Source organism: Astyanax mexicanus, chromosome 7 (genome assembly GCF_023375975.1).
Source record: "Astyanax mexicanus isolate ESR-SI-001 chromosome 7, AstMex3_surface, whole genome shotgun sequence".
Lineage (NCBI taxonomy): Eukaryota > Metazoa > Chordata > Actinopteri > Characiformes > Acestrorhamphidae > Astyanax > Astyanax mexicanus.
In genome coordinates this window covers 50,272,868-50,293,554 of record NC_064414.1, presented here as the reverse complement: position 1 = coordinate 50,293,554, position 20,687 = coordinate 50,272,868, and the positions used below count along the sequence as shown (strand labels likewise).

The following is a 20,687-nucleotide window of genomic DNA, read 5'->3' as shown; positions in this document are numbered from 1 at the left end:
CATGGTTCAGCATTATTTATTTGTAATATATTTTTCAGGTGTATGTGGAAATGGATTATATGACGCACTATCAACAAACGTGTATTTTCTGTTCTATGTTCATAAATAAGGCGCAACATATTGTAAGCGACAATAGTAAGAAACATGTAATTCAGCATGTATTGCTGCTGGGAGCGATTCAGCGAGAATTAAAAAATGCTTTTTTTAATTCTTAAAAAAAGCATTTTCTTTTAAAGTCAAACGAGTGCTGGATGTTAATCTACACAGATTTCTCTCCTGAAATTTGTTTTTTAAACGTAGGTTCTAACATATACTAGCACTAAGCGCTACTAACGACTGCTGAGTGTTTCGGTAGGCCGGGCCGATATTAGTTACCAGGTCATCTCATGTAGCTTGTTTTAAAACAGCAATGACGCACCTTTGCACAGCGAAAAAACTAGTGCTACAGTTAGCTAATGCTGATACTGCTCCTTTATAAACTCCTTTGTAACGCTGTACACCACTTGAGTTTACTGATCCTTAATACCTGACAGGTAAAATTCATGAATAATTGTGCATTATTGTCCAAAAAATGTTTATTTTTTTTGCATCATCTCTAACTTCTCTTTTCCTTTGTGTTACAGGTGTTGGACAAGTGGGAGGTGTATTGTCTCCAATGATAAGATAGCTTCTTCAAGCAGGGATGCTGAACTTTTATTCATGCCTCATGAATTCATGAGCTTTTTTTTGTTTGTTTTTGCTGTAGGGAAATAGAGGTTCATTGGAAATGTTTTATTTTATCATGATAATTTTATTGTTAAAACATTGGATAAACATTTCTATTGTGTTCTGTATGTTTGTGATTGTGTACTTTCATAAAGTGATCTATTAGGTAGTGACTGTTAAATTACTATTTAGGATACTATAATCCAACGCAGATCTGTCAGAGTAAGTGTTACACTTTAAAATAAGTGGACAGTTCCTGTGTAGTTATTGTGTAAGTACAGTGTAAGTACATTGCTGTTACATATGATATATGCGTACCAAACCTAAATACATTTATTCGAAAATAAGTATTTTAAATGTTACACTTTAAAATAAGTGGACAGTTCCTGTGTAGTTATTGTGTAAGTACAGTGTAAGTACATTGCTGTTACATATGATATATGTGTACCAAACCTAAATACATTTATTCGAAAATAAGTATTTTAAATGTTACACTTTAAAATAAGTGGACAGTTCCTGTGTAGTTACTGTGTAAGTACTGTGTAAGTACATTGCTGTTACATATGATATATGCGTACCAAACCTAAATACATTTATTCGAAAATAAGTATTTTAAATGTTACACTTTAAAATAAGTGGACAGTTCCTGTGTAGTTATTGTGTAAGTACTGTGTAAGTACATTGTTGTTACATATGAAATATGTGTACCAAAGTTAAACATATTTATTATATAGGATTTTAATGTTACAATTTAAAATGTTCCTGTGTAGTTATTGTGTAAGTACTGTGTAAGTACATTGCTGTTACATATGATATGTGTACCAAAGTTAAACATATATATCCCACAGTAAGTACATTAAATGTTACACTTTAAAATAAGTGGACAGTTCCTGTGTAGTTATTGTGTAAGTACTGTGTAAGTACATTGTTGTTACATATGAAATATGTGTACCAAAGTTAAACATATATATCCCACAGTAAGTACATTAAATGTTACACTTTAAAATAAGTGGACAGTTCCTGTGTAGTTATTGTGTAAGTACTGTGTAAGTACATTGATGTTACATATGATATATGCGTACCAAACCTAAATACATTTATTCGAAAATAAGTATTTTAAATGTTACACTTTAAAATAAGTGGACAGTTCCTGTGTAGTTATTGTGTAAGTACTGTGTAAGTACATTGCTGTTACATATGAAATATGTGTACCAAAGTTAAACATATTTATTATATAGGATTTTAATGTTACAATTTAAAATGTTCCTGTGTAGTTATTGTGTAAGTACTGTGTAAGTACATTGCTGTTACATATGAAATATGTGTACCAAAGTTAGAAATATATATCCCACAGTAAGTACATTAAATGTTACACTTTAAAATAAGTGGACAGTTCCTGTGTAGTTATTGTGTAAGTACTGTGTATGTACATTGCTGTTACATATGATATACATGTACCAAAGTTAAACATATTTATTATATAGCATTTTAATGTTACACTTTAAAATGTTCCTGTGTAGTTATTGTGTAAGTACTGTGTATGTACATTGCTGTTACATATGAAATACATGTACCAAAGTTAAACATATTTATTATATAGCATTTTAATGTTACACTTTAAAATGTTCCTGTGTAGTTATTATGTAAGTACTGGTAAATTACAGGTTGTTAATCAGAGTACTGCTTTTGGGATAGTGTAATAAATAGGATATTTAGGAGTTTTATCTTTACAATTCAGTTTGCTGAAACTTGCTGTTATAGATCTGCAAGGTTATAGAGGGGTTGATCCCTGATAATGTGATGGCAACATAATCATACCATTAAAACTAGATAAAGGTTAGAAACATTTTAATTATATTACATTTTAAGTATAGTTAAACATTACATTAAATGTTAAAAGAAGGAGTGTTTAATGATTTGATTTATAAGATGGAAACCTGTAGGTTTTTGTTCTGAATGAACATAAGTGGAGTCTTTAGGTGAGCTAACAAAGTAAGGTAATGTGCTGGATATCAATGAGTACTTTCCCCCTGAGGGGATGATATGCTGACATCCTTTTCTTCCCATGATCAAATCTAAAAAATTATTTTAGTTTTCAAAACACTCAATCAGCCCTAATTACATATCAGACAATATCTGTTGGATAAGTTTACACTCAACTTATCACACACACTATTACACATGTGTAAGTACACACACATTGTTACACAAGTGTAAGTACATGTGCTCTATTACTTGTGTAAGTACACTCCCCCTGGTACACATGTGTACTTACACAAGTCAAAATTAACCTTAATACACATGTGTAATTACATAACCTGTACCTCTGTAGTTAATCTGTAACAATGTGTACTTCATCAGTAGTTACACTGTAGTTACATGGATTGTTACCATGTAACTACATAGTACTTAGGGACACTTATTATAAAGTGGGACCGAAAAAGGTTAATCTAAGTTTAATGAAAAGAGTGTTTTGCATCGTAACGTTGCGGCAACACACACACATACACACATACACACTCTCTCTCTCTCTCTCTCTGGTTGGGATTGTTTAGATAAAGCAGTTTACTGGCTGTTTTTCCTTTGCTGGAACTCGTGTTTGCTTGTCTGATTCATTAATGACTCCTCTCCTGTGGATGTTTCTCTAAAATGCTGCATCAAGATTTCATGGGTAAGTATATATTTTTCATGACCCATTTGAATATTCCTGTTTAACAACAATGGGGCCATTACTATTTTACTAAGTGGTGTTGTATCCACCTTTTAGACGCTGGAACAGGCGAGGGGGGAGAAAAAGCAGCCAGACTGGTGTTTCTGGGGGACATGAATCAGACGAGATATGCTCAACATTTCCTCGTGGCTGGATGGAAGCAAATGAAAAGCAGCTGTGTAGCTGGAGCTGATGAAGTTAAGCCAGTCCCTGCGTTTCCTCTCTGAAGGAACGAGCGCTCACACATGTGTCAAAACCCCTGAGCTGCTCACTCTGCAGAATCCAGCACATGGTCAGCCTATTGTCTTCTTATTACACCCTATTCAGCCCTTTGAAATGGATGAGTTTTAGACTCAGCCTGTGAAATGTTATGCGTGTGGTTAGGCTTGAGAAACATGAATTTTGAGTTCTCATGCAATAAGCAAGTTAGGGAACACCTTACTTGGATGGTCCATTTTATGGCCTTGTTGATGCTCAACTGACATTCAACTAACACTGAATTGAATGTCCATTAAATTTAACTTAACCCTATGTTGAATGTAAATGATTCAAAATAGAACCTAACCCTAATCTTAACCCTAACCTTAACCCTTAATCAACCCTAAAATCTAACCCTACACCTAACCCTTACCCTAACCTTAACCCTTAATCAACCCTAAAATCTAACCCTACACCTAACCCTTACCCTAACCTTTAATCAACCATAAAATCTAACCCTACACCCAACCCTAACCTTAACCCTTAATCAACCCTAAAATCAAACCCTACACCTAACCCCAACCCTAACCTTAACCTAAGCTTAAAATCTAACTCTAAACCCAATCCTAAAATATTAAGATAAGCGTTTGGATTAGAGTTAAATGTAGGGTTATATTCAATAGAGAATCATTTACTTTCCCCTTTTATTTCATTTGCATTTAATAGAGATGCAATTGAATGTTAGTTGAATGTCAGTTAAGCATCAAAGCGGCCATCAGATGGACCCTCCAAGTAAAGTGTTACCGCAAGAAAAAAATAAATCTTCAGAAATATTAGTACCACTTTAAAAAAAGACTACCTTTATAAAGGGTTTATGAATGGTTTATAAAGGACGTTATTAATGGTTATTAATTAGGCTGTAAATACATTAGAACACATTACTAAGCAACAGTGAGTTAAAAAAAATGGCAAAGTAGTGATTCCACACTCATTTCTACTGATCTTACTTTGTGTTTTCCACCAATCAGAATTAAACTTGTCATATTAATATATTTGTAAGTATGTTTAACTCTTTAATATAAAATAAATGATTTAGTTAAATTAAATGACTAAGCAAACAACGGATCACTGTTGCCTTTTCAATTGATGTGTTGTAACTGCTTATCAATGGTTTTAAGGCATTTACAACCTAATCAATTATACTTAATAATTTAATTTATAAACCATTTATAAACCATTTATAAGGGTGGTCTTATTTTAAAGTGGTACCGAAATATTTGCAAAAAATAAAGTTGCATCCAGAAAAAAGTGAGACCTGGAGAAACTCATCCACGCCTTTATTTCTAATAATGAACTCCTAACTTGACTCCCTAAAAAGACTATCAAACAGCTTCAGCTGATTCAATATGCAGCAGCCAGAGTTCTCACTAGGAGTAAAAGAAGGGAGCACATCACCTCCATCCTTAAATTCCTACACTGGATACCAGTATATTACAGAATAGACTTTAAAGATCTCATTCCATCATTTTTAAATTCATTTTGAACAGTCTAGTTGTGTCTCTAGTATGAATAAATGCCATGTGAGCTGCTTTTTTGTGAAAAAAGTGTGTTCTAAGATGTTTCTATTTAGCCCTGCTTTAGATCACTGAATTAGAGGTCTCTGAAGAATGACATGTTTTGGCTCTTGCTCATGAATATTCATACATGCAAATATGTCGCCTCTGATTGGCTAACAGCACTGCAGCAGAGAACGGCTACCTGCCTTCGCCCCACAGTCAATTTTACATCTCTAAAACTCAAAGGACAAAATGTTTTCAGAGATACAGCCTTAGTTATAAAGATGCAGCACAGAGTGCTAGATAAAGTTAACTCTTAAACTTTACCCTTAAACTTCACAAGTTTCAGTTCTGACTTTTTCTGAGGAGAAATATGGTACCAATTTTTTTTAATTCTAGCTCAAAAGATATACAGCTCTGGAAAAAAAAAATAAAAAGAGAGCACTTAAAAATTATGAGTTTCATTGATTTTACCAAATTGAAATAAAATCAAGAGGAAGATGGATGATCACAAGCCATCAAACCAAACTGAACTGCTTGAATTTCTGCACCAGGAGTAAAGCAGCATAAAGTTATTCAAAAGCAGTGTGTAAGACTGGTGGAGAAGAACATTCCAAGAGTTTTTAAACTATTAAAACTTTATGAATATGAACTTGTTTTCTTTGCATTATTTGAGGTCTGAAAGCTCTGCATCTTTTTTGTTATTTCAGACATTTTTCATTTTCTGCAAATAAATGCTCTAAATAACAATTTTTGTTGGAATTTGGGAGAAATGTTGTCTGTAGTTTATAGTATAAAACAACAATGTTCATTTTATTCAAACAAATACCTATAAATAGCAAAATCAGAGAAACTGAAGTGGTCTTTTAATTTTTTTCCAGAACTGTATTATTCAGCACCTCCAGGAACTCCTTCCGACGCTGAGAAAACTATTCCAGGTGACTCTCCCTCATGAAGACACTGAGATTAAAATACCAAGAGTGTGCAGATCTGTCCTCAAAGATAAATGTGCTAGAATCTAAAGTATAAAACATATTTTGGTTTGTTTAACACTTTTTGCTAACTAAATAATTCTGCATGTTCCTGTATAACTTTAATATTACATTTACAGTGTAAAAATCATAAAGAGATGTGTCCAAACTGGTTTTATTTTTAATGAATTGAGTTTTTGAGCATTTTACTTGAGTATCTACAGTCATTTGAAGCTACAGCTAAACATTTCGACTGATTTTTTTTTTTTTTACTGTTTTAAAGTGAAAGTGTGCCCACAAACCTAAAAACTGGTACATGTGTACATGAGGGCTTGGACCCCCAGAGGTGACCATTATAGCTGACCTTATAAACTTGTGAGAATGCTCTAACCCACATCCTGTCGCCCCTCCACTCCACCCTCAACAAGCAAATTCATTAATCTCTCCTAGGAGCGTTTCATGGGAACCACTTGTACAGAGACACTGCAGGGAAATGGCACTGCGCTGCTGAATCAATCACACAAAAAACACAGAATACAGCCGTCTGCGTTTCCTCAGTTTAAACAGTACAGACACTCATGTCAGTACTACAGTATATACACCAGACATGTATAAAGTAACAGAGACTCAGACTTAGGTAGAAGTTAAAGGGTTCTTTAAGCTCCACACTTAAGTAAAAGTACTAAAGTATTCAATATATTTTGTACTTAAGTAATGCAGTAAGTAGTAACTCCATCAGGAGTTTAGAATGATTCCTGATTTTTTTATAATTATAACGAGTAACAATACAGCACATAAACAATGTATCAGAGTAAAAGCATTAAAAAGTGGAAGTAGTAAAAGTGGAAGTAGTAAAAATAATACTCCCGTAGATACAGATACAGTATTTTAGTACTTAAGTTCTGTAGTGAAGTAAAAATAATACTCCAGTAGATACAGATACAGTATTTTAGTGCTTAAGTACAGAAGTGTAGTAAACATAATATTCCAGTAGATACAAATACAGCATTTTACTACTTAGTAGAGTAGTGAGGTAAAAATAATCCTGCAGTAGATACAGATACAATATTTAGTACTTAAGTACAGTAGTGAAGAAAAAATAATGAATAAATGTAATAAAATTATTCTTTGATTCTTTGATTTTACCAAATTGAAAACCTCTGGAATATAATCAAGAGGAAGATGGATGATCACAAGCCATCAAACCAAACTGAACTGCTTGAGTTTTTGCACCAGGAGTAAAGACATAAAGTTATCCAAAAGCAGTGTGTAAGACTGGTGGAGGAGAGCATTCCAAGGTGTATTAAATTGTGATTAAAAACCAGGGTTATTCCACCAAATATTGATTTCTGAACTCTTAAAACTTTATGAATATGAACTTGTTTTCTTTGCATTATTTAAGGTCTGAAAGCTCTGCATCTTTTTTGTTATTTCAGCCATTTCTCATTTTCTGCAAATAAATGCTCTAAATGACAATATTTTTATTTGGAATTTGGGAGAAATGTTGTCTGTAGTTTATAGAATAAAACAACAATGTTCATTCAAACATAAACCTATAAATAGCAAAATCAGAGAAACTGATTCAGAAACTGAAGTGCTCTCTTAATTTTTTCCAGAGCTATATATCAAACAAATGCAATTTTGTGCAATATTGTGATGGGCTGTTCACTGACAAAAACGAATTAAACAGTAGAAATGACAGCCACTTGTAGGCTTACATAAGTAGATTCACTTCTAATTTAGCTCAAAATAACTTTGTCTTTAAAGTTTAACATTCTCATGTGATCCAACCAAACGAAAAACAGGCAGTAGCTCATTGCACAAGATCCCATTACAGCATTTCTATATCAATATACTCAGGTCAGGGTATATGTTTTAAGTCACAGTGAAAATATATGAAGTCAGGGGGCATGCATTTCCATTTGGTGGGGTTGAGAAAATAACCTTCAGCTCAGTGAGCTCCAGATGGTCCTGATTTGTGGAGGAAAGCTGTAGCTGTAATACACTCAGGCTGTATAAGGTGAACAGAGCTGCTCAGTGGGAGTATGGGAGTATAATGGGGTGTATTTGTAGACTTCTGTAGCTTTATGTACTGTGAAATACTAATATAACATAATATAAACTCCAGCATAAAACCATCAGCCCCCCCCACACACACACACACACTCCCTCAACTTCCCTCTCCTGCCCTGAGTCTGACCCCAATACTAACCCCCACCCTGAAAACCTACCCCCTCACCTCAGCTTAACCTCGGGGTTAAAGGTTGGAGAAGGGAAAGTTCAGTGGGTTAATCTGCAGGGGGTAAAATAATAAATGGCAGCTCGTTAGACTTTACCCTAAATCTGTAATAAGAGCTGAACAGTCTAACCCTCTGTAGTTGAGTAGTGTTTCAGTGTTGAGTAGTGTTTCAGTGTTGAGTAGTGTTTCAGTGTTGAGTAGTGTTTCAGTATTAATTTGTGTTTCAGAGTTGAGTAGCAATTCAGTGTTGAATATTGTTTCAGTGTTGAGTAGTGTTTCAGTGTTAATTTGTGTTTCAGTGTTGAGTAGCAATTCAGTGTTGAATATTGTTTCAGTGTTGAGTAGTGTTTCAGTGTTAATTTGTGTTTCAGTGTTGAGTAGTAATTCAGTGTTGATTAGTAATTCAGTGTTGAGTAGTGTTTCAGTGTCAATTTGTGTTTCAGTGTTGAGTAGTAATTCAGTGTTGAGTATTGTTTCAGTGTTGAGTAGTGTTTCAGTGTTGAGTATTGTTTCAGTATTGAGTAGTGTTTCAGTGTTGAGTAGTAATTCAGTGTTGAATAGTGTTTCAGTGTTGAGTATTGTTTCAGTATTGAGTAGTGTTTCAGTGTTGAGTAGTGTTTCAGTATTGAGTAGTGTTTCAGTGTTGAGCAGTGTTTCAGTGTTGAGCAGTGTTTCAGTGTTGAGTAGTGTTTCAGTGTTGAGTAGTGTTTCAGTATTGAGTACTGTTTCAGTGTTGAGTAGTGTTTCAGTGTTGAGTAGTGTTTCAGTATTGAGTAGTGTTTCAGTATTGAGTAGTGTGTTAGTGTTGAGTATTGACTAAGTGTTGAGTAGTGTTTCAGTATTAAGTAGTGTTTCAGTGTTGAGTAGTGTTTCAGTATTGAGTACTGTTTCAGTGTTGAGTAGTGTTTCAGTATTGAGTAGTGTGTTAGTGTTGAGTATTGACTAAGTGTTGAGTAGTGTTTCAGTATTAAGTAGTGTTTCAGTGTTGAGTAGTGTTTCAGTATTGAGTACTGTTTCAGTGTTGAGTAGTGTTTCAGTATTGAGTAGTGTTTCAGTGTTGAGTAGTGTTTCAGTATTGAGTACTGTTTCAGTGTTGAGTAGTGTTTCAGTGTTGAGTAGTAATTCAGTATTGAGTAGTGTTTCAGTGTTGAGTAGTGTGTCAGTGTTGAGTAGTGTTTCAGTGTTGAGTAGTGTTTCAGTGTTGAGTAGTAATTCAGTATTGAGTAGTGTTTCAGTGTTGAGTAGTGTGTCAGTGTTGAGTAGTGTTTCAGTGTTGAGTAGTGTTTCAGTGTTGAGTAGTGTGTCAGTGTTGAGTAGTGTTTCAGTGTTGAGTAGTGTTTCAGTGTTGAGTAGTGTTTCAGTGTTGAGTAGTGTTTCAGTGTTGAGTAGTGTTTCAGTGTTCAATACGGTTTTAGTGTTTTGGTAAATTTTATTTGGGAATCCTATCATGTGGACCATCAGGATGTGAAACTCAATGATGATCTTTTATTGTGTTTAATATTTAATGCCAGACAAACAATAGTTTAAAGTGATGTCCATTTATGCAGAGTGGTGTTTTAGAGATGAAAGACAGCGGTTTGTACATCCTTGAGGAACACTATGCTGTACAGGTACAGTGATGTAAAAAGAATTTGCTCCTATATTGATTTATTTTGTTTTTATCATTTTGTCATGTCATACTAACATTTTATAAATGATCAAACCTGCAGCTTTCATATTAGACAAAGATAACCTGAGTAAATATTAAAAAACACGTTTTAAATTATGATTTTATTTATTATTGGAAAAAAATATCCAAACCAATCTAGCCCTTTATCCTCACATAAATTAATTGTGATTAATCACACTTTTTGAAAAGCTGAGTTCAGATTTACTACTAACTTTAACCAGGCCTGATTACTGCCAGACCTGTAGAATCAATAAATCACTTAAATAGAACCTGTCTGACAAGATAAAGCAGAAAAAAGTCATTGATCATCTATCAGTCTGGAAAAGGTTACAAAGTCATTTCTAAAGCTTTGAGACTCCAGAGAACCACAGTGTTCACTATTATTTACTAATGGAGAAAACATGGAACACTGGTGAACCTTCCCACCGAAATTACTCCAAAAGGGCATGAACAACTCATCCAGGAGATCCCAAAAGAACCAAGAACAACATTTTAAGAACTGCAGGATCTCACTCGCCTCAGTTAAGGTCAGTGTTAATGATTCAATAATAAGAAATAAGAGACTGGGTAAAAATGGTCTCCTTGGGGAGAATTCCAAGATAAAAAACACTGCTGACCAAAAACAACACAATCACCCGTCTCACATTTACCAACAAACATCTTAATGATCTCCAGAAGTTTGGTTAAATATTCTTTGAACTGACGTGATAAAAGTGGAACTTTTTGGACGGTGTGTGTCCCATTACATTTGGTGTAAATCTAACACATAATATCAGAAAAAGAACATCATACTGAATGTAAAACATGGTGGTGGAAGTATGATGGTCTGGGGCTGCTTTGCTGCTTCAGGGTCTGGAAAACTTGCTGTAATAGATGGAACCAGAGTTTCTGCAGTTTATCAGACAATCCTGAAACTCTGAATCTGTTTCTACATTAGCCATAGCTCTCCATTATCCCTTAGGTGCCATCACATTTTCACACTCATAAATTAGTATCTGTTACATTAGATATAGCTCCACATTATCACTGTTGTTTTCTTCTGTTATTTGATTGTTATTTGTTGTTTATTTGTTTGTTCTGAGCAGGTCGACCTGAGTAGGATGGGTTCCTCTGACTGAGCCTTGGTTCCTGAATAAAATCATTAATCAGTGATAACAGTTTTTAAAATGGCATACCTGTCCACACTGAGAGCACACAGGTTCAGCCCTGTGATGCCCACAGATGCTTTCTGCAGGAACGGCACCAGCTTGCACAGATATGGACCAATAGCGTAATCAGCCAGTGGGAAATATCCTGTTACCAGCTGCAAATAAAACAGAAACACAGAAAGGGTTATTACTTAATATAAACACATACTATTATGCAAAAAAGTCATTGTTCAGTCAGAAATTACCTTTACAGTCAACCGCCACCTATTTATTTCAGCTGTGAGGCTAATATAGCTAACAATTAGCCAAATTAAAGATACAGTATATAAATGTACACAGTTAGCCCAGTGCTAATTAGACTTGTATCTAAAAACTAGTGGTGTCAATTGATATTTTATCCTATTAATCACAACAATATTCTGTGGTTAACTGTGATTAATCGCACTTTGATAGCGTTTGATAGTATCTGGCTAATATATCAGATTAAACTGTGCCTTATTAGTAGTTTAGCTTAATTATATCAAAGTATATTTAATAGCATTTAATTAAATGCAAAATCCATGCATTGGGTGTTGATAGGGCAGATTACAGATAAAGTTGGGATCAAACTTGATGGCGTAATTAATTAATTGTGTTAAAAATATAATAATAAAAAATCATGTAACTCATTAACACTCTAACATTGACAGATATATTAAAAATTTTGGTAAAGTAAAGACTTTCTGGATGTGTATTGTTATATTATAAAAAAAACTGCATTTTTAAATATTCTGGGAACCACTTTAAAATAAGGCTCCTTCATAACGAGTTTATGAATAGTTTATAAAGGAGTTTATTAATTGTAATAAATTAAGTTGTAAATACTTTTAAAACATTAATAAACACTTACAACACATAAATAGGAAGAACAACAGTGACAATTACTTTTTTAACATAGCTAATAAAATAATATAGAAAGTCAGTTTAGTCATTTAATATGTTGTTATAGCTAAATAAAAAAAGTTATTAACTTTACGTTATTATTATTATGTTAATGATGACTGATGGAAAAGACAAAGAGGGATAAGTGAGTGGTTTAACTGTATAAATAAATGTAGAATCACTATTTGATACAAGGCAGGACACTGTGTTGAAAGTGCTTATTTAGGGTTTATAACCTAATTAATAACCATTAGTAAAACCCCTTATAAACTATTTATAAACTCTTTATAAAGGAGTCTTATTTTAAAGTGGTACCTGTGATATTCTGTTATAGTGGTGATGGGTTAGAAATGTAATACTGTGAAAAAAATATCTAATGTTACAATATTTTTTAGGGATTTTACTCCTACACTGCAAAAAACTAAATCTTAGCAAGTGAAATTTTCTAAATTTAAGGCAATAAATCTTATTTTTTTCTCTGATAAGACTTTTTGTCTTACTAAGCATTGTGTGTAAGTGTTAGATTATTTTGTAAGTGTGTGTGTGAGTGTTAGAATATTTTAGGGATAATTATCTTAATTGTCATTCTTACTTAAAATTTGTACCTTATTTTAAGTTATTTCAACTCAAAATAAGCACAATCAAGCAGCAATTCTTGTTATTCTGATTCTTGTGTCCAAAAACAGTGACTTTTTTGCTTGATTTAGGTGTCTTTTAGGTGATTTTGCTTGACTTTGCCATTGCTTTTTTTAAGAAATCTTACTAAGAAAATTTTGCTTACCCCATTGGCAGATTTTTTTTGCTTAATATACATATATTTGTCTTAATTGGCATATATTTTGTCTACTTTTTGCCAATGGATTTTTTGCAGTGTAAATAACCACACCCCTGCACCCAAATCCCCATATGATGCTCCCAGGGGTGGCATGTCTATATCATGCAGTTAGATGGTTGAATGTTTGAGCTAAACTCCTTCAGGAGGCCCCGCCGCTGTTCCACAGTTTATTTAAGCAGTAAAATCCAGAGTGAGGGAAACGAGGGATCATTAGAAATGCGTGAGAAATGGTGAATGTGGCGTGAGAGAGTGAGATTACAGCCAGTTGCATGAGTCTCACAGCCAATTAGTCAAGGGTGCCAGAATCATCAAAAATCTGATAAAGGACCAATGTGTATATATATATATATATATATATATATATATATATATATATATATATATATATATATATATATATATATATATATATATAATCTGTGCTAACTCAGATATTAAGAAAAGCCAGTATAATCTTGCTTGAATTGTAGTGTGTAAGTGTGGCAGAAATATACTACTTTTACTTATTTTAGCTTTGATTGTGGTTAAACATTGCCATTTAAAAGGTCTCAAACTTTTATGACAGCAAGTTAAAGAGTACGTTCAGTGTCTTCAACCTGGCAACCTGCTTAAACTTCAAATCTGGGGAGAAATGAGTGGAACAGACAACTGTGTCCATTGTTTTTAAACTTGACTACCTCCTTTAATACATATTCTTCCATTAATCTCCAGTAAACGTGCATATTTGTTTTTTTTTTCTACTTTGTATAATCATATTAATACTTTATATACAAAAATAGACGAATGGATAAACAATATTTCACCAATTCACTACTGTTTTTTTGCTAGGCAACAGTGTCAAAAACTACAAAAAGTGCATATAAAAAGTGAGTTTATTTTCTCTTGGATGAGAAAACTAATAAGAAAATGCTATCCTATCTATTTCCAGCCTGTTTTGTTTTGTTTCTAGTCGCGTAGCTTTCCCAAACAAAGCAATTCAAACTGTTCTCTTACACACAGCTCTGAGAGAGCACTTAAAAATTATACGTTTTTTTTATTTTACCAAATTGAAAAGCACTGAAACATAATCAAGAGGAAGATGGATGATCACAAGCCATGAAACCAAACTGAACTGCTTTAATTTTTGCACCAGGAGTAAAGCAGCATAAAGTTATCCAAAAGCAGTGTGTAAGACTGGTGGAGGAGAACATGATGCCAAGATGCATAAAAACTGTGATTAAAAACCAGGATTATTCCACCAAATATTGATTTATGAACTTTATGTTTCATTTGCATTGGCTGAGGTCTGAAAGTTCTGCATCTCTTTTTGTGTGTTATTTCCTCTATTTCTCATTTTCTGCATATAAATGCTCTAAATGACAATATACATTAGTATACTATGATTACAAAAAGAGCTGTCTTTTTAACCATCTGGCATGGCAGTGAGCTACCACATCATGTGTGAGACTGGGGTTCAATTCCCAATCTGGGTGACTATACTCTCTATACACTCTACACCAATAAGAGTTAAAGTAAATTGCCTCTTTACTTCCCGGTCTATTCTATGCTCAATGACCTTATTCTGATTTATTTGACACAGTAGATGTCATTCGCTGTTTTTTTTTTTGTTTTTTTTTTAAAGAAAGAGTGAAATTCAGTCACTGGATGTTGGTCAGCTGGCTGCTGGCCTTGGCAGTAGAGTGGGGTGAGGAACTGCTATTTTTACAGAGGAAAAGATGAATTGTGTTCTGGTTGGGGAGGTAACTCTTCACCGGTGCATCCTGACTGCCTGTGTTTATACACGGCCCTGCTGTTCATCATAGAGGGGAGTGCAACAGCTGGGGGGAGTGTGTACGTGTGTGTGTGTGTGTGTAGTGAGTGTGTGTGTGTAATTGTGTGGTGTCTGACAAGCTATTGAGTCATTGTTAACAGTAAGGATAAAATTGGTCTCACCGCTCTCTGTGGTTTTCTGACCACAAGAAAGTAATTTTATCCGTTTGCAACAAACAGCTACAAATATTTGGAGGTAATTTTTGTATAAAGCACTTTAATGGACTTGGCCTCCAGATGTGTGTGCAGAGAAGCCTGAAATCAAACTCAAGTAAAGTTACTTTTGTGAAATAATGACTCATGTAGACCCAAAAAAAACCATGTGTCACTTCCACTCCAGTATCACAAGACTCTAAATGAAGTGAAGTAAGACTTAAATCAAGCCAAAATCTCTTATTTTGTGGCTTAAATGTGTACACAGAATCAGAATAACTTGAATATAACATGGCTTTTTGTTCTTATTCTTCAAATTCAAATTACTTAAAGTAAGGTAAAAATTCTAAGTAAGACTAAATAAGATCATTATTACCATTATTAAGTACAATAATTGTTCACAAAAAAAATCTTATCAGAGAAAAAACAAGATTTATTGAATTAAAATTAGATTATTTCACTTTCTAACATTAATTTTTTTGCAGTATGTTCCCAAACTGTCCTCTGAGGCAATACCTCATGGCCATAACAAGAAGAAATGACCTTTGGAACATGTTTGAATCAATCCTGGTTCAGAGTTCACTCATAGCCCCATTTCTACCAAAATAACTCTGGTTCTGGAACTGGTTCCATTTAGGCTTTGTTTGCTAAAAGTTACTTTATTTCAGTATTTCAGTTGTATAGTTGTATCAAAATGTGAAACCCATATATTATATAGATGTATTAAACACAGAGTGATCTATTTTAAGTGTTTATTTCTTTTATTGTTGATGATTATGGCTTACAGCCAATGAAAACCCAAACATCAGAGTCTCAGAAAATTTGAATATATTAATATTTATGGTATTGTGGGCAGTGTGTGGGCAAGTGCTGCTGGAAAATGAAATCCGCATCTCCATAAAAGTTGTCAGCAGAGAAAAGCTTGAAGTGCTGAAATAAAATATTCTAACACTAGTATAATTTTATATAATTTTACAAAATACTTTTACAATATACTAATAAATATTTTTTTTAAATATCAAAATTACTTTTTTCGTTTTTACTTCATTTGTTTTCTTTAAAGTTTACTCTAGAATTTTGTACACTAGATTTTATACCATTTACAGTTATTGACTATTTCCAGTTAAGAGACCATATAAAGAATAAAGGGAAACTTTTAAACTCTATTAACCAAATGGTCCATCTATGGTTATCAAAAGAACTCTAATTGTGGAACTGGTTCCATTCAGTTTTATAAGGCCTTTTCTTAGCAAACCAGCCCAACTGTTCTAGTGGAACTGACGATACGATATTAAGAGAATGAGTTGGACAACTTCAAGCTAAAGAACTATCTATTCTTTGGTTCCAGCTGGAAATGATCCTTTCCGGTTTTAGAACTGATTTTTGTTGGTGGAAATGCACAGTCAACTTGTTTAGAGCAGGCCTTTGCTTTGCTTACTGGATATAACTGAATGCTTCCCTGAAGAACCAGAGAAGATAACGATGCTCTTATCAAAAGCGTGATAACACTCCAGACCGTGTAAGGCCAGCGCTCTCTGTGTTTATTTTAGCTGGCCATATCCACGCTGCCTTCATCACTACACACTCTGTGACTGTAGCACAGTGTTCTAGCGGATAGACTCCATGTGACTGTTTAAAATCACTTTCAGGCCTTTTACACTATACACTCTCTCTCTAACGTTCTGTCACTTCAACTGATTTACTTACTGATTACAGGCTGTTTTTAAAGAGAGATACATTAGTTTAGTTTAGTCTAAAGTTCTTCTAACTTAAATTTTATATTTTACTTTTGTATCTCAGTTTGATCAACAATATTTATTAAGTTGAGCCTCAAAAACTAGTAAATTAGCAAATCATCTGAAGCTGAAATTCATTCAATATCTTGTAAGATGTTCAGTCTGTGGCTCATCACCCTTTATTTATTTATTTTTTATATTAATCTGAAAAAAAATGTATGCATATATATATATATATATATATATATTTTAAATGCATTAATAATTTTAACCATTTTGGCCCTAACATAATTCCATATTTTAGTTTTTACATAAATAAGTGTATTTTTAGGGATATTTGAGTTTTTATTTCCAGCAATCTTAACAGCATAGCAGAATATATAAGGGCTGGTTTCTGTTTTTAAAAATATAATTTATTTATATAGATATATAAAAAATACTTTTTCTTTTTTGTAAATGCATCACTAAATCACTAAATGCTGATCTGTTAATTGATTGGCAGTTCAGTTAGAGAAACTAACAGCCCTTTTATATATAGCTAACTTCTTTAAGTAAATTTAATTTCAGATCAATTTAAGTAATTCAACTTGGTTTCAAGACTTAAATGCTACATACAGACAATATTAATAACATTTAAATATTTTTAGGTAAAACACACATTCAAATATTTACACACTCAACACATGGATAGCATGTTTAGTATATTAAAAAGAATGTATTCTAAGCCATCCATGTGTTGAGACAGTGTAATATGTGTGTTGTAACTAAAAATATTTAAATTTCAGGAATTATAATGTATTATGTATAATACATTATTTGAGTAATATTGTATAAATGAAGTAATTGTAATTAGGTATTATTGTCTGTAGAAATTAAGTAAAGTTTGCTAAAAGAAAGGATTGAGTGAAGTTCAGTTCACTTATTTACTCTATGTAACATTTAAGTCTTGAAACCGAGTTGAAGTTACTTAAATTTACATGAAATTAAATTTACTTAAAAAAGCAAATGCAGAAAGTTGTGAAACTTTTTTTAAGTAAATTTTACTCATCATTTTTTAGTGTGTTTGTGGGCCACATTTGGCCCAAGGTCTGTACTTTGGACACCCCTGCCTTATCCATGAATAAAGATATAAAGCTATTCAGATTCATGGCCATTGTAGCAGATCATGTCTATGTTACCTTCTGGCTCTCTCCTTTAGTTGGGCTGTTTTATTCAGGTCAGAAGGTCAGATCTTGCAGAATCACTCTTTAAACACTGATAATCTGTTAACATTTTGTGTTCTACATAATCCACTTAGGACTAATTCCATCCCTTTATCTTTCTCCAAGATAATGACTGCCTACAGCCTAATAACAGTGTCTGCCTCTTATTTTATAACCACAGACCAGCTGCCTACCCTCCTTTAACACAGTATACAAACAATAAACATAGAGAGGGGATCTATATGTTCTTTATGTTAACTGTTACACCTGTTTGAAGTGGATCATGAGAGCTAATAAAGGGTCCAGAGTTATTTCTAGATGCACTTCCATCCATGGGCCATCATTTCTTCTCTATTTCAAATTAAAGACCAAAAAGCTGCCAGTGCCCAGAGATTCCACAAGAACAAATCAGAGACAGGGCGCTGGGTGTGTCCAAATCAACTGTCTGGTATACAGAAGATAAGCCAGAAGGCACTAATGGACTTGGCAATAGAGAACAACCTGACACACCACAACAGACAACCACAGTAAAAGAAGAGCAACAGATCAGATTGTCAGTCAATAAACAAACTGTTAAAGAGCTCTAAGTTAAAGTGATGCAATAAACTTTTAAAGCAGGTTCTTCAAGAGTTCTGACTGCTTCAATAGTTCTCCAAACACAAGAAAAACCTCGGAAACCTCTTAACATGGTTCTGTAAATATCTTTAAACAAGCTCTCAAAAGGTTTACACTGTTGTTGCAAGTCATATAACTATACAGTCATTTTATTATTGTGCAGTTTCAGAGCTTTGGAGTGGCCCTACTGTCTAACTGCTGCTCATCAGTGGTTCTAAATTCTGGTCAACCACAAAAAACCATTGAATTGCTGGTTAATTGGTTTCTTAAGTGCTACACAAAGCCCTTTAAAGGAGATCTCTGGTGTAAAATAGATTTTGTTGTAGTAAAACATGATAAAGAATACCTACATTTGATGAATAGCACACCTCCGTTCTCCTACAGCGTTCAGAGATCCAGAAAGTGTGGAGCTACTTTGAGCTGGATAACAGTGTTAAAATCGATTTATCAAGGCCAATTATGCCCCCGTGTCACCCAGTCTGAAGGGTGTTTGGACAAACTGTTCAAATTTCTGGATCTCAGAACGCTGAGGGAGAACGGAGGTGTGCTATTCATCAAAGGTAAGTACTTTTTATCATGTTTTACTACAGTAAAAATCCATTTTACTCCAGAGTTCTCCTTTAAGTGTAAGGAAGTTTTAAAGCTTAAAAGTTGCCATATGGTCAAACCTATTAATTGTTCTTGAACATGAGCAACCCAAATAACCAACTGAATGCATAAGTGGTTCCTTCAAATAAAATAACAGAAACAAATACAATAAAAATGCAATTTTATTTTTATTTATAATGGTTATACATAGCACCAAGAAGAGTTACACTGATGTTGCAAGTCATAGAACTTCTTCTAAGAACTGTATACCCAGATAACTAACATTATTTGGGCCATTGTTGGGTTGAAAACCACACACAGAGCCTGAGCTGCAAAGGATAGACTCAAATATAGGCCCAACTATTGCCCAAATGATTGGCACACATTCGGGCCCAGTGCTGAATGTGTCAACACCCCGGTTGCAGAGTGTAAAAGGATGATTAGCCCAAGCCACATGTCCCAACACCCTGGTTGCTGAGTATAATATGTAAATCTACCCAAACTGCATGTGCGAACACCCCGGTTGCCAAGTATAAACAACATTTGGCCCAATTCATGGTCATTACTTAAATCAAGTTATTTGTGAAGTAAAAGGAATAACTGAAACATGTTAGTTGAACACTAATACTTTGTTCTTAAGATTGATGCTAAAAGACAATTGATATTCTTCCCATGGGCCACATTTGACCCAAGGGCCAGACCCCAGCCTTATCTTGGGGCTCATAGATAGATTTCTGGTAAACTGAGATACTCAGATTTGTGGTAGATGCCATTGTTTCAGGGTGCACTTGTGTTTATGTTATCTTCTGGCTCTCTCCTTTTAGTTAGGCTATTAGCCCTGGTTGCTGAGTATGATATCATCGCTGTCCAATGAAAAACAAGTATCTCTAAAACAGAAACTTTACAGGAAAGAGAAAAAACCTTGTAAACTTACAATAGAATTCGATGTAAAAAGAGTTTATTTCAGGTCATTTTGAGGAGTTTCTATTGGCTGGTTCGTCAATAAATTTTGGCACAGTGTTATAGAGACAGTTTGTCTGTTCAAATTATGTAGTAAACTAAAAATCGACAAAAATGGAGGTATGTGTTTTCTATTGGACAGAGACGATATGTAAATCGACCCAAACTGCATGTGCCAACACCCTGGTTGTCAAGTAAAAACCACATTCGACCCAATTCTGCATGGCAATTAGGTTAACCAAAATTCACTGGCTTTTCTAAGCCATTTATTTTTTTGTTTGTAACTTGTTAATGGAGGAATTCTAGAAGGTTCAAGTTTGAAAGTTCAAGTTAAGTTTTCTGAAATTTAAAACAACTTTTGAGCGCATATTTGTATATTTTACTACAGAATTTTCCATGGTTTATCCCTAAACTTCAAATCAAATATTACATATTAACATTTGATTTTACAATTTCTTTACTTTATTACTTTACCGTACTCCTCAAGTGTATGGGCCAGTTTCCCAGACAGGGATTAAGGGGATCTAGTCATACACTTTCTTTTCCTTTTATTGGAAAATCTTTATCCTAAATGCTGTGTAGACCAAGACTAGGCCTAATTCCTGTCTGGAAAACCAAAGACGAATGCCACCACAGCCATAGAAAGCTCTAGAAAAATGTTCTAAGAGCTCT

The 20,687-nt window shown here is 33.8% G+C and overlaps 1 protein-coding gene across 2 annotated transcripts in view; it reads right to left on the bottom strand.

Moving 5' to 3' along the window:
- ednraa (endothelin receptor type Aa) overlaps positions 1-20,687 on the bottom strand; it is a 58,824-nt gene that overhangs the window by 19,306 nt on the left and 18,831 nt on the right. For both annotated transcript variants that reach the window (XM_049481395.1, XM_007231565.4), the window contains exon 3: positions 11,224-11,351. In XM_049481395.1, the coding sequence (XP_049337352.1) occupies positions 11,224-11,351 (128 nt within the window). The remainder of the gene's footprint in view (positions 1-11,223; positions 11,352-20,687) is intronic.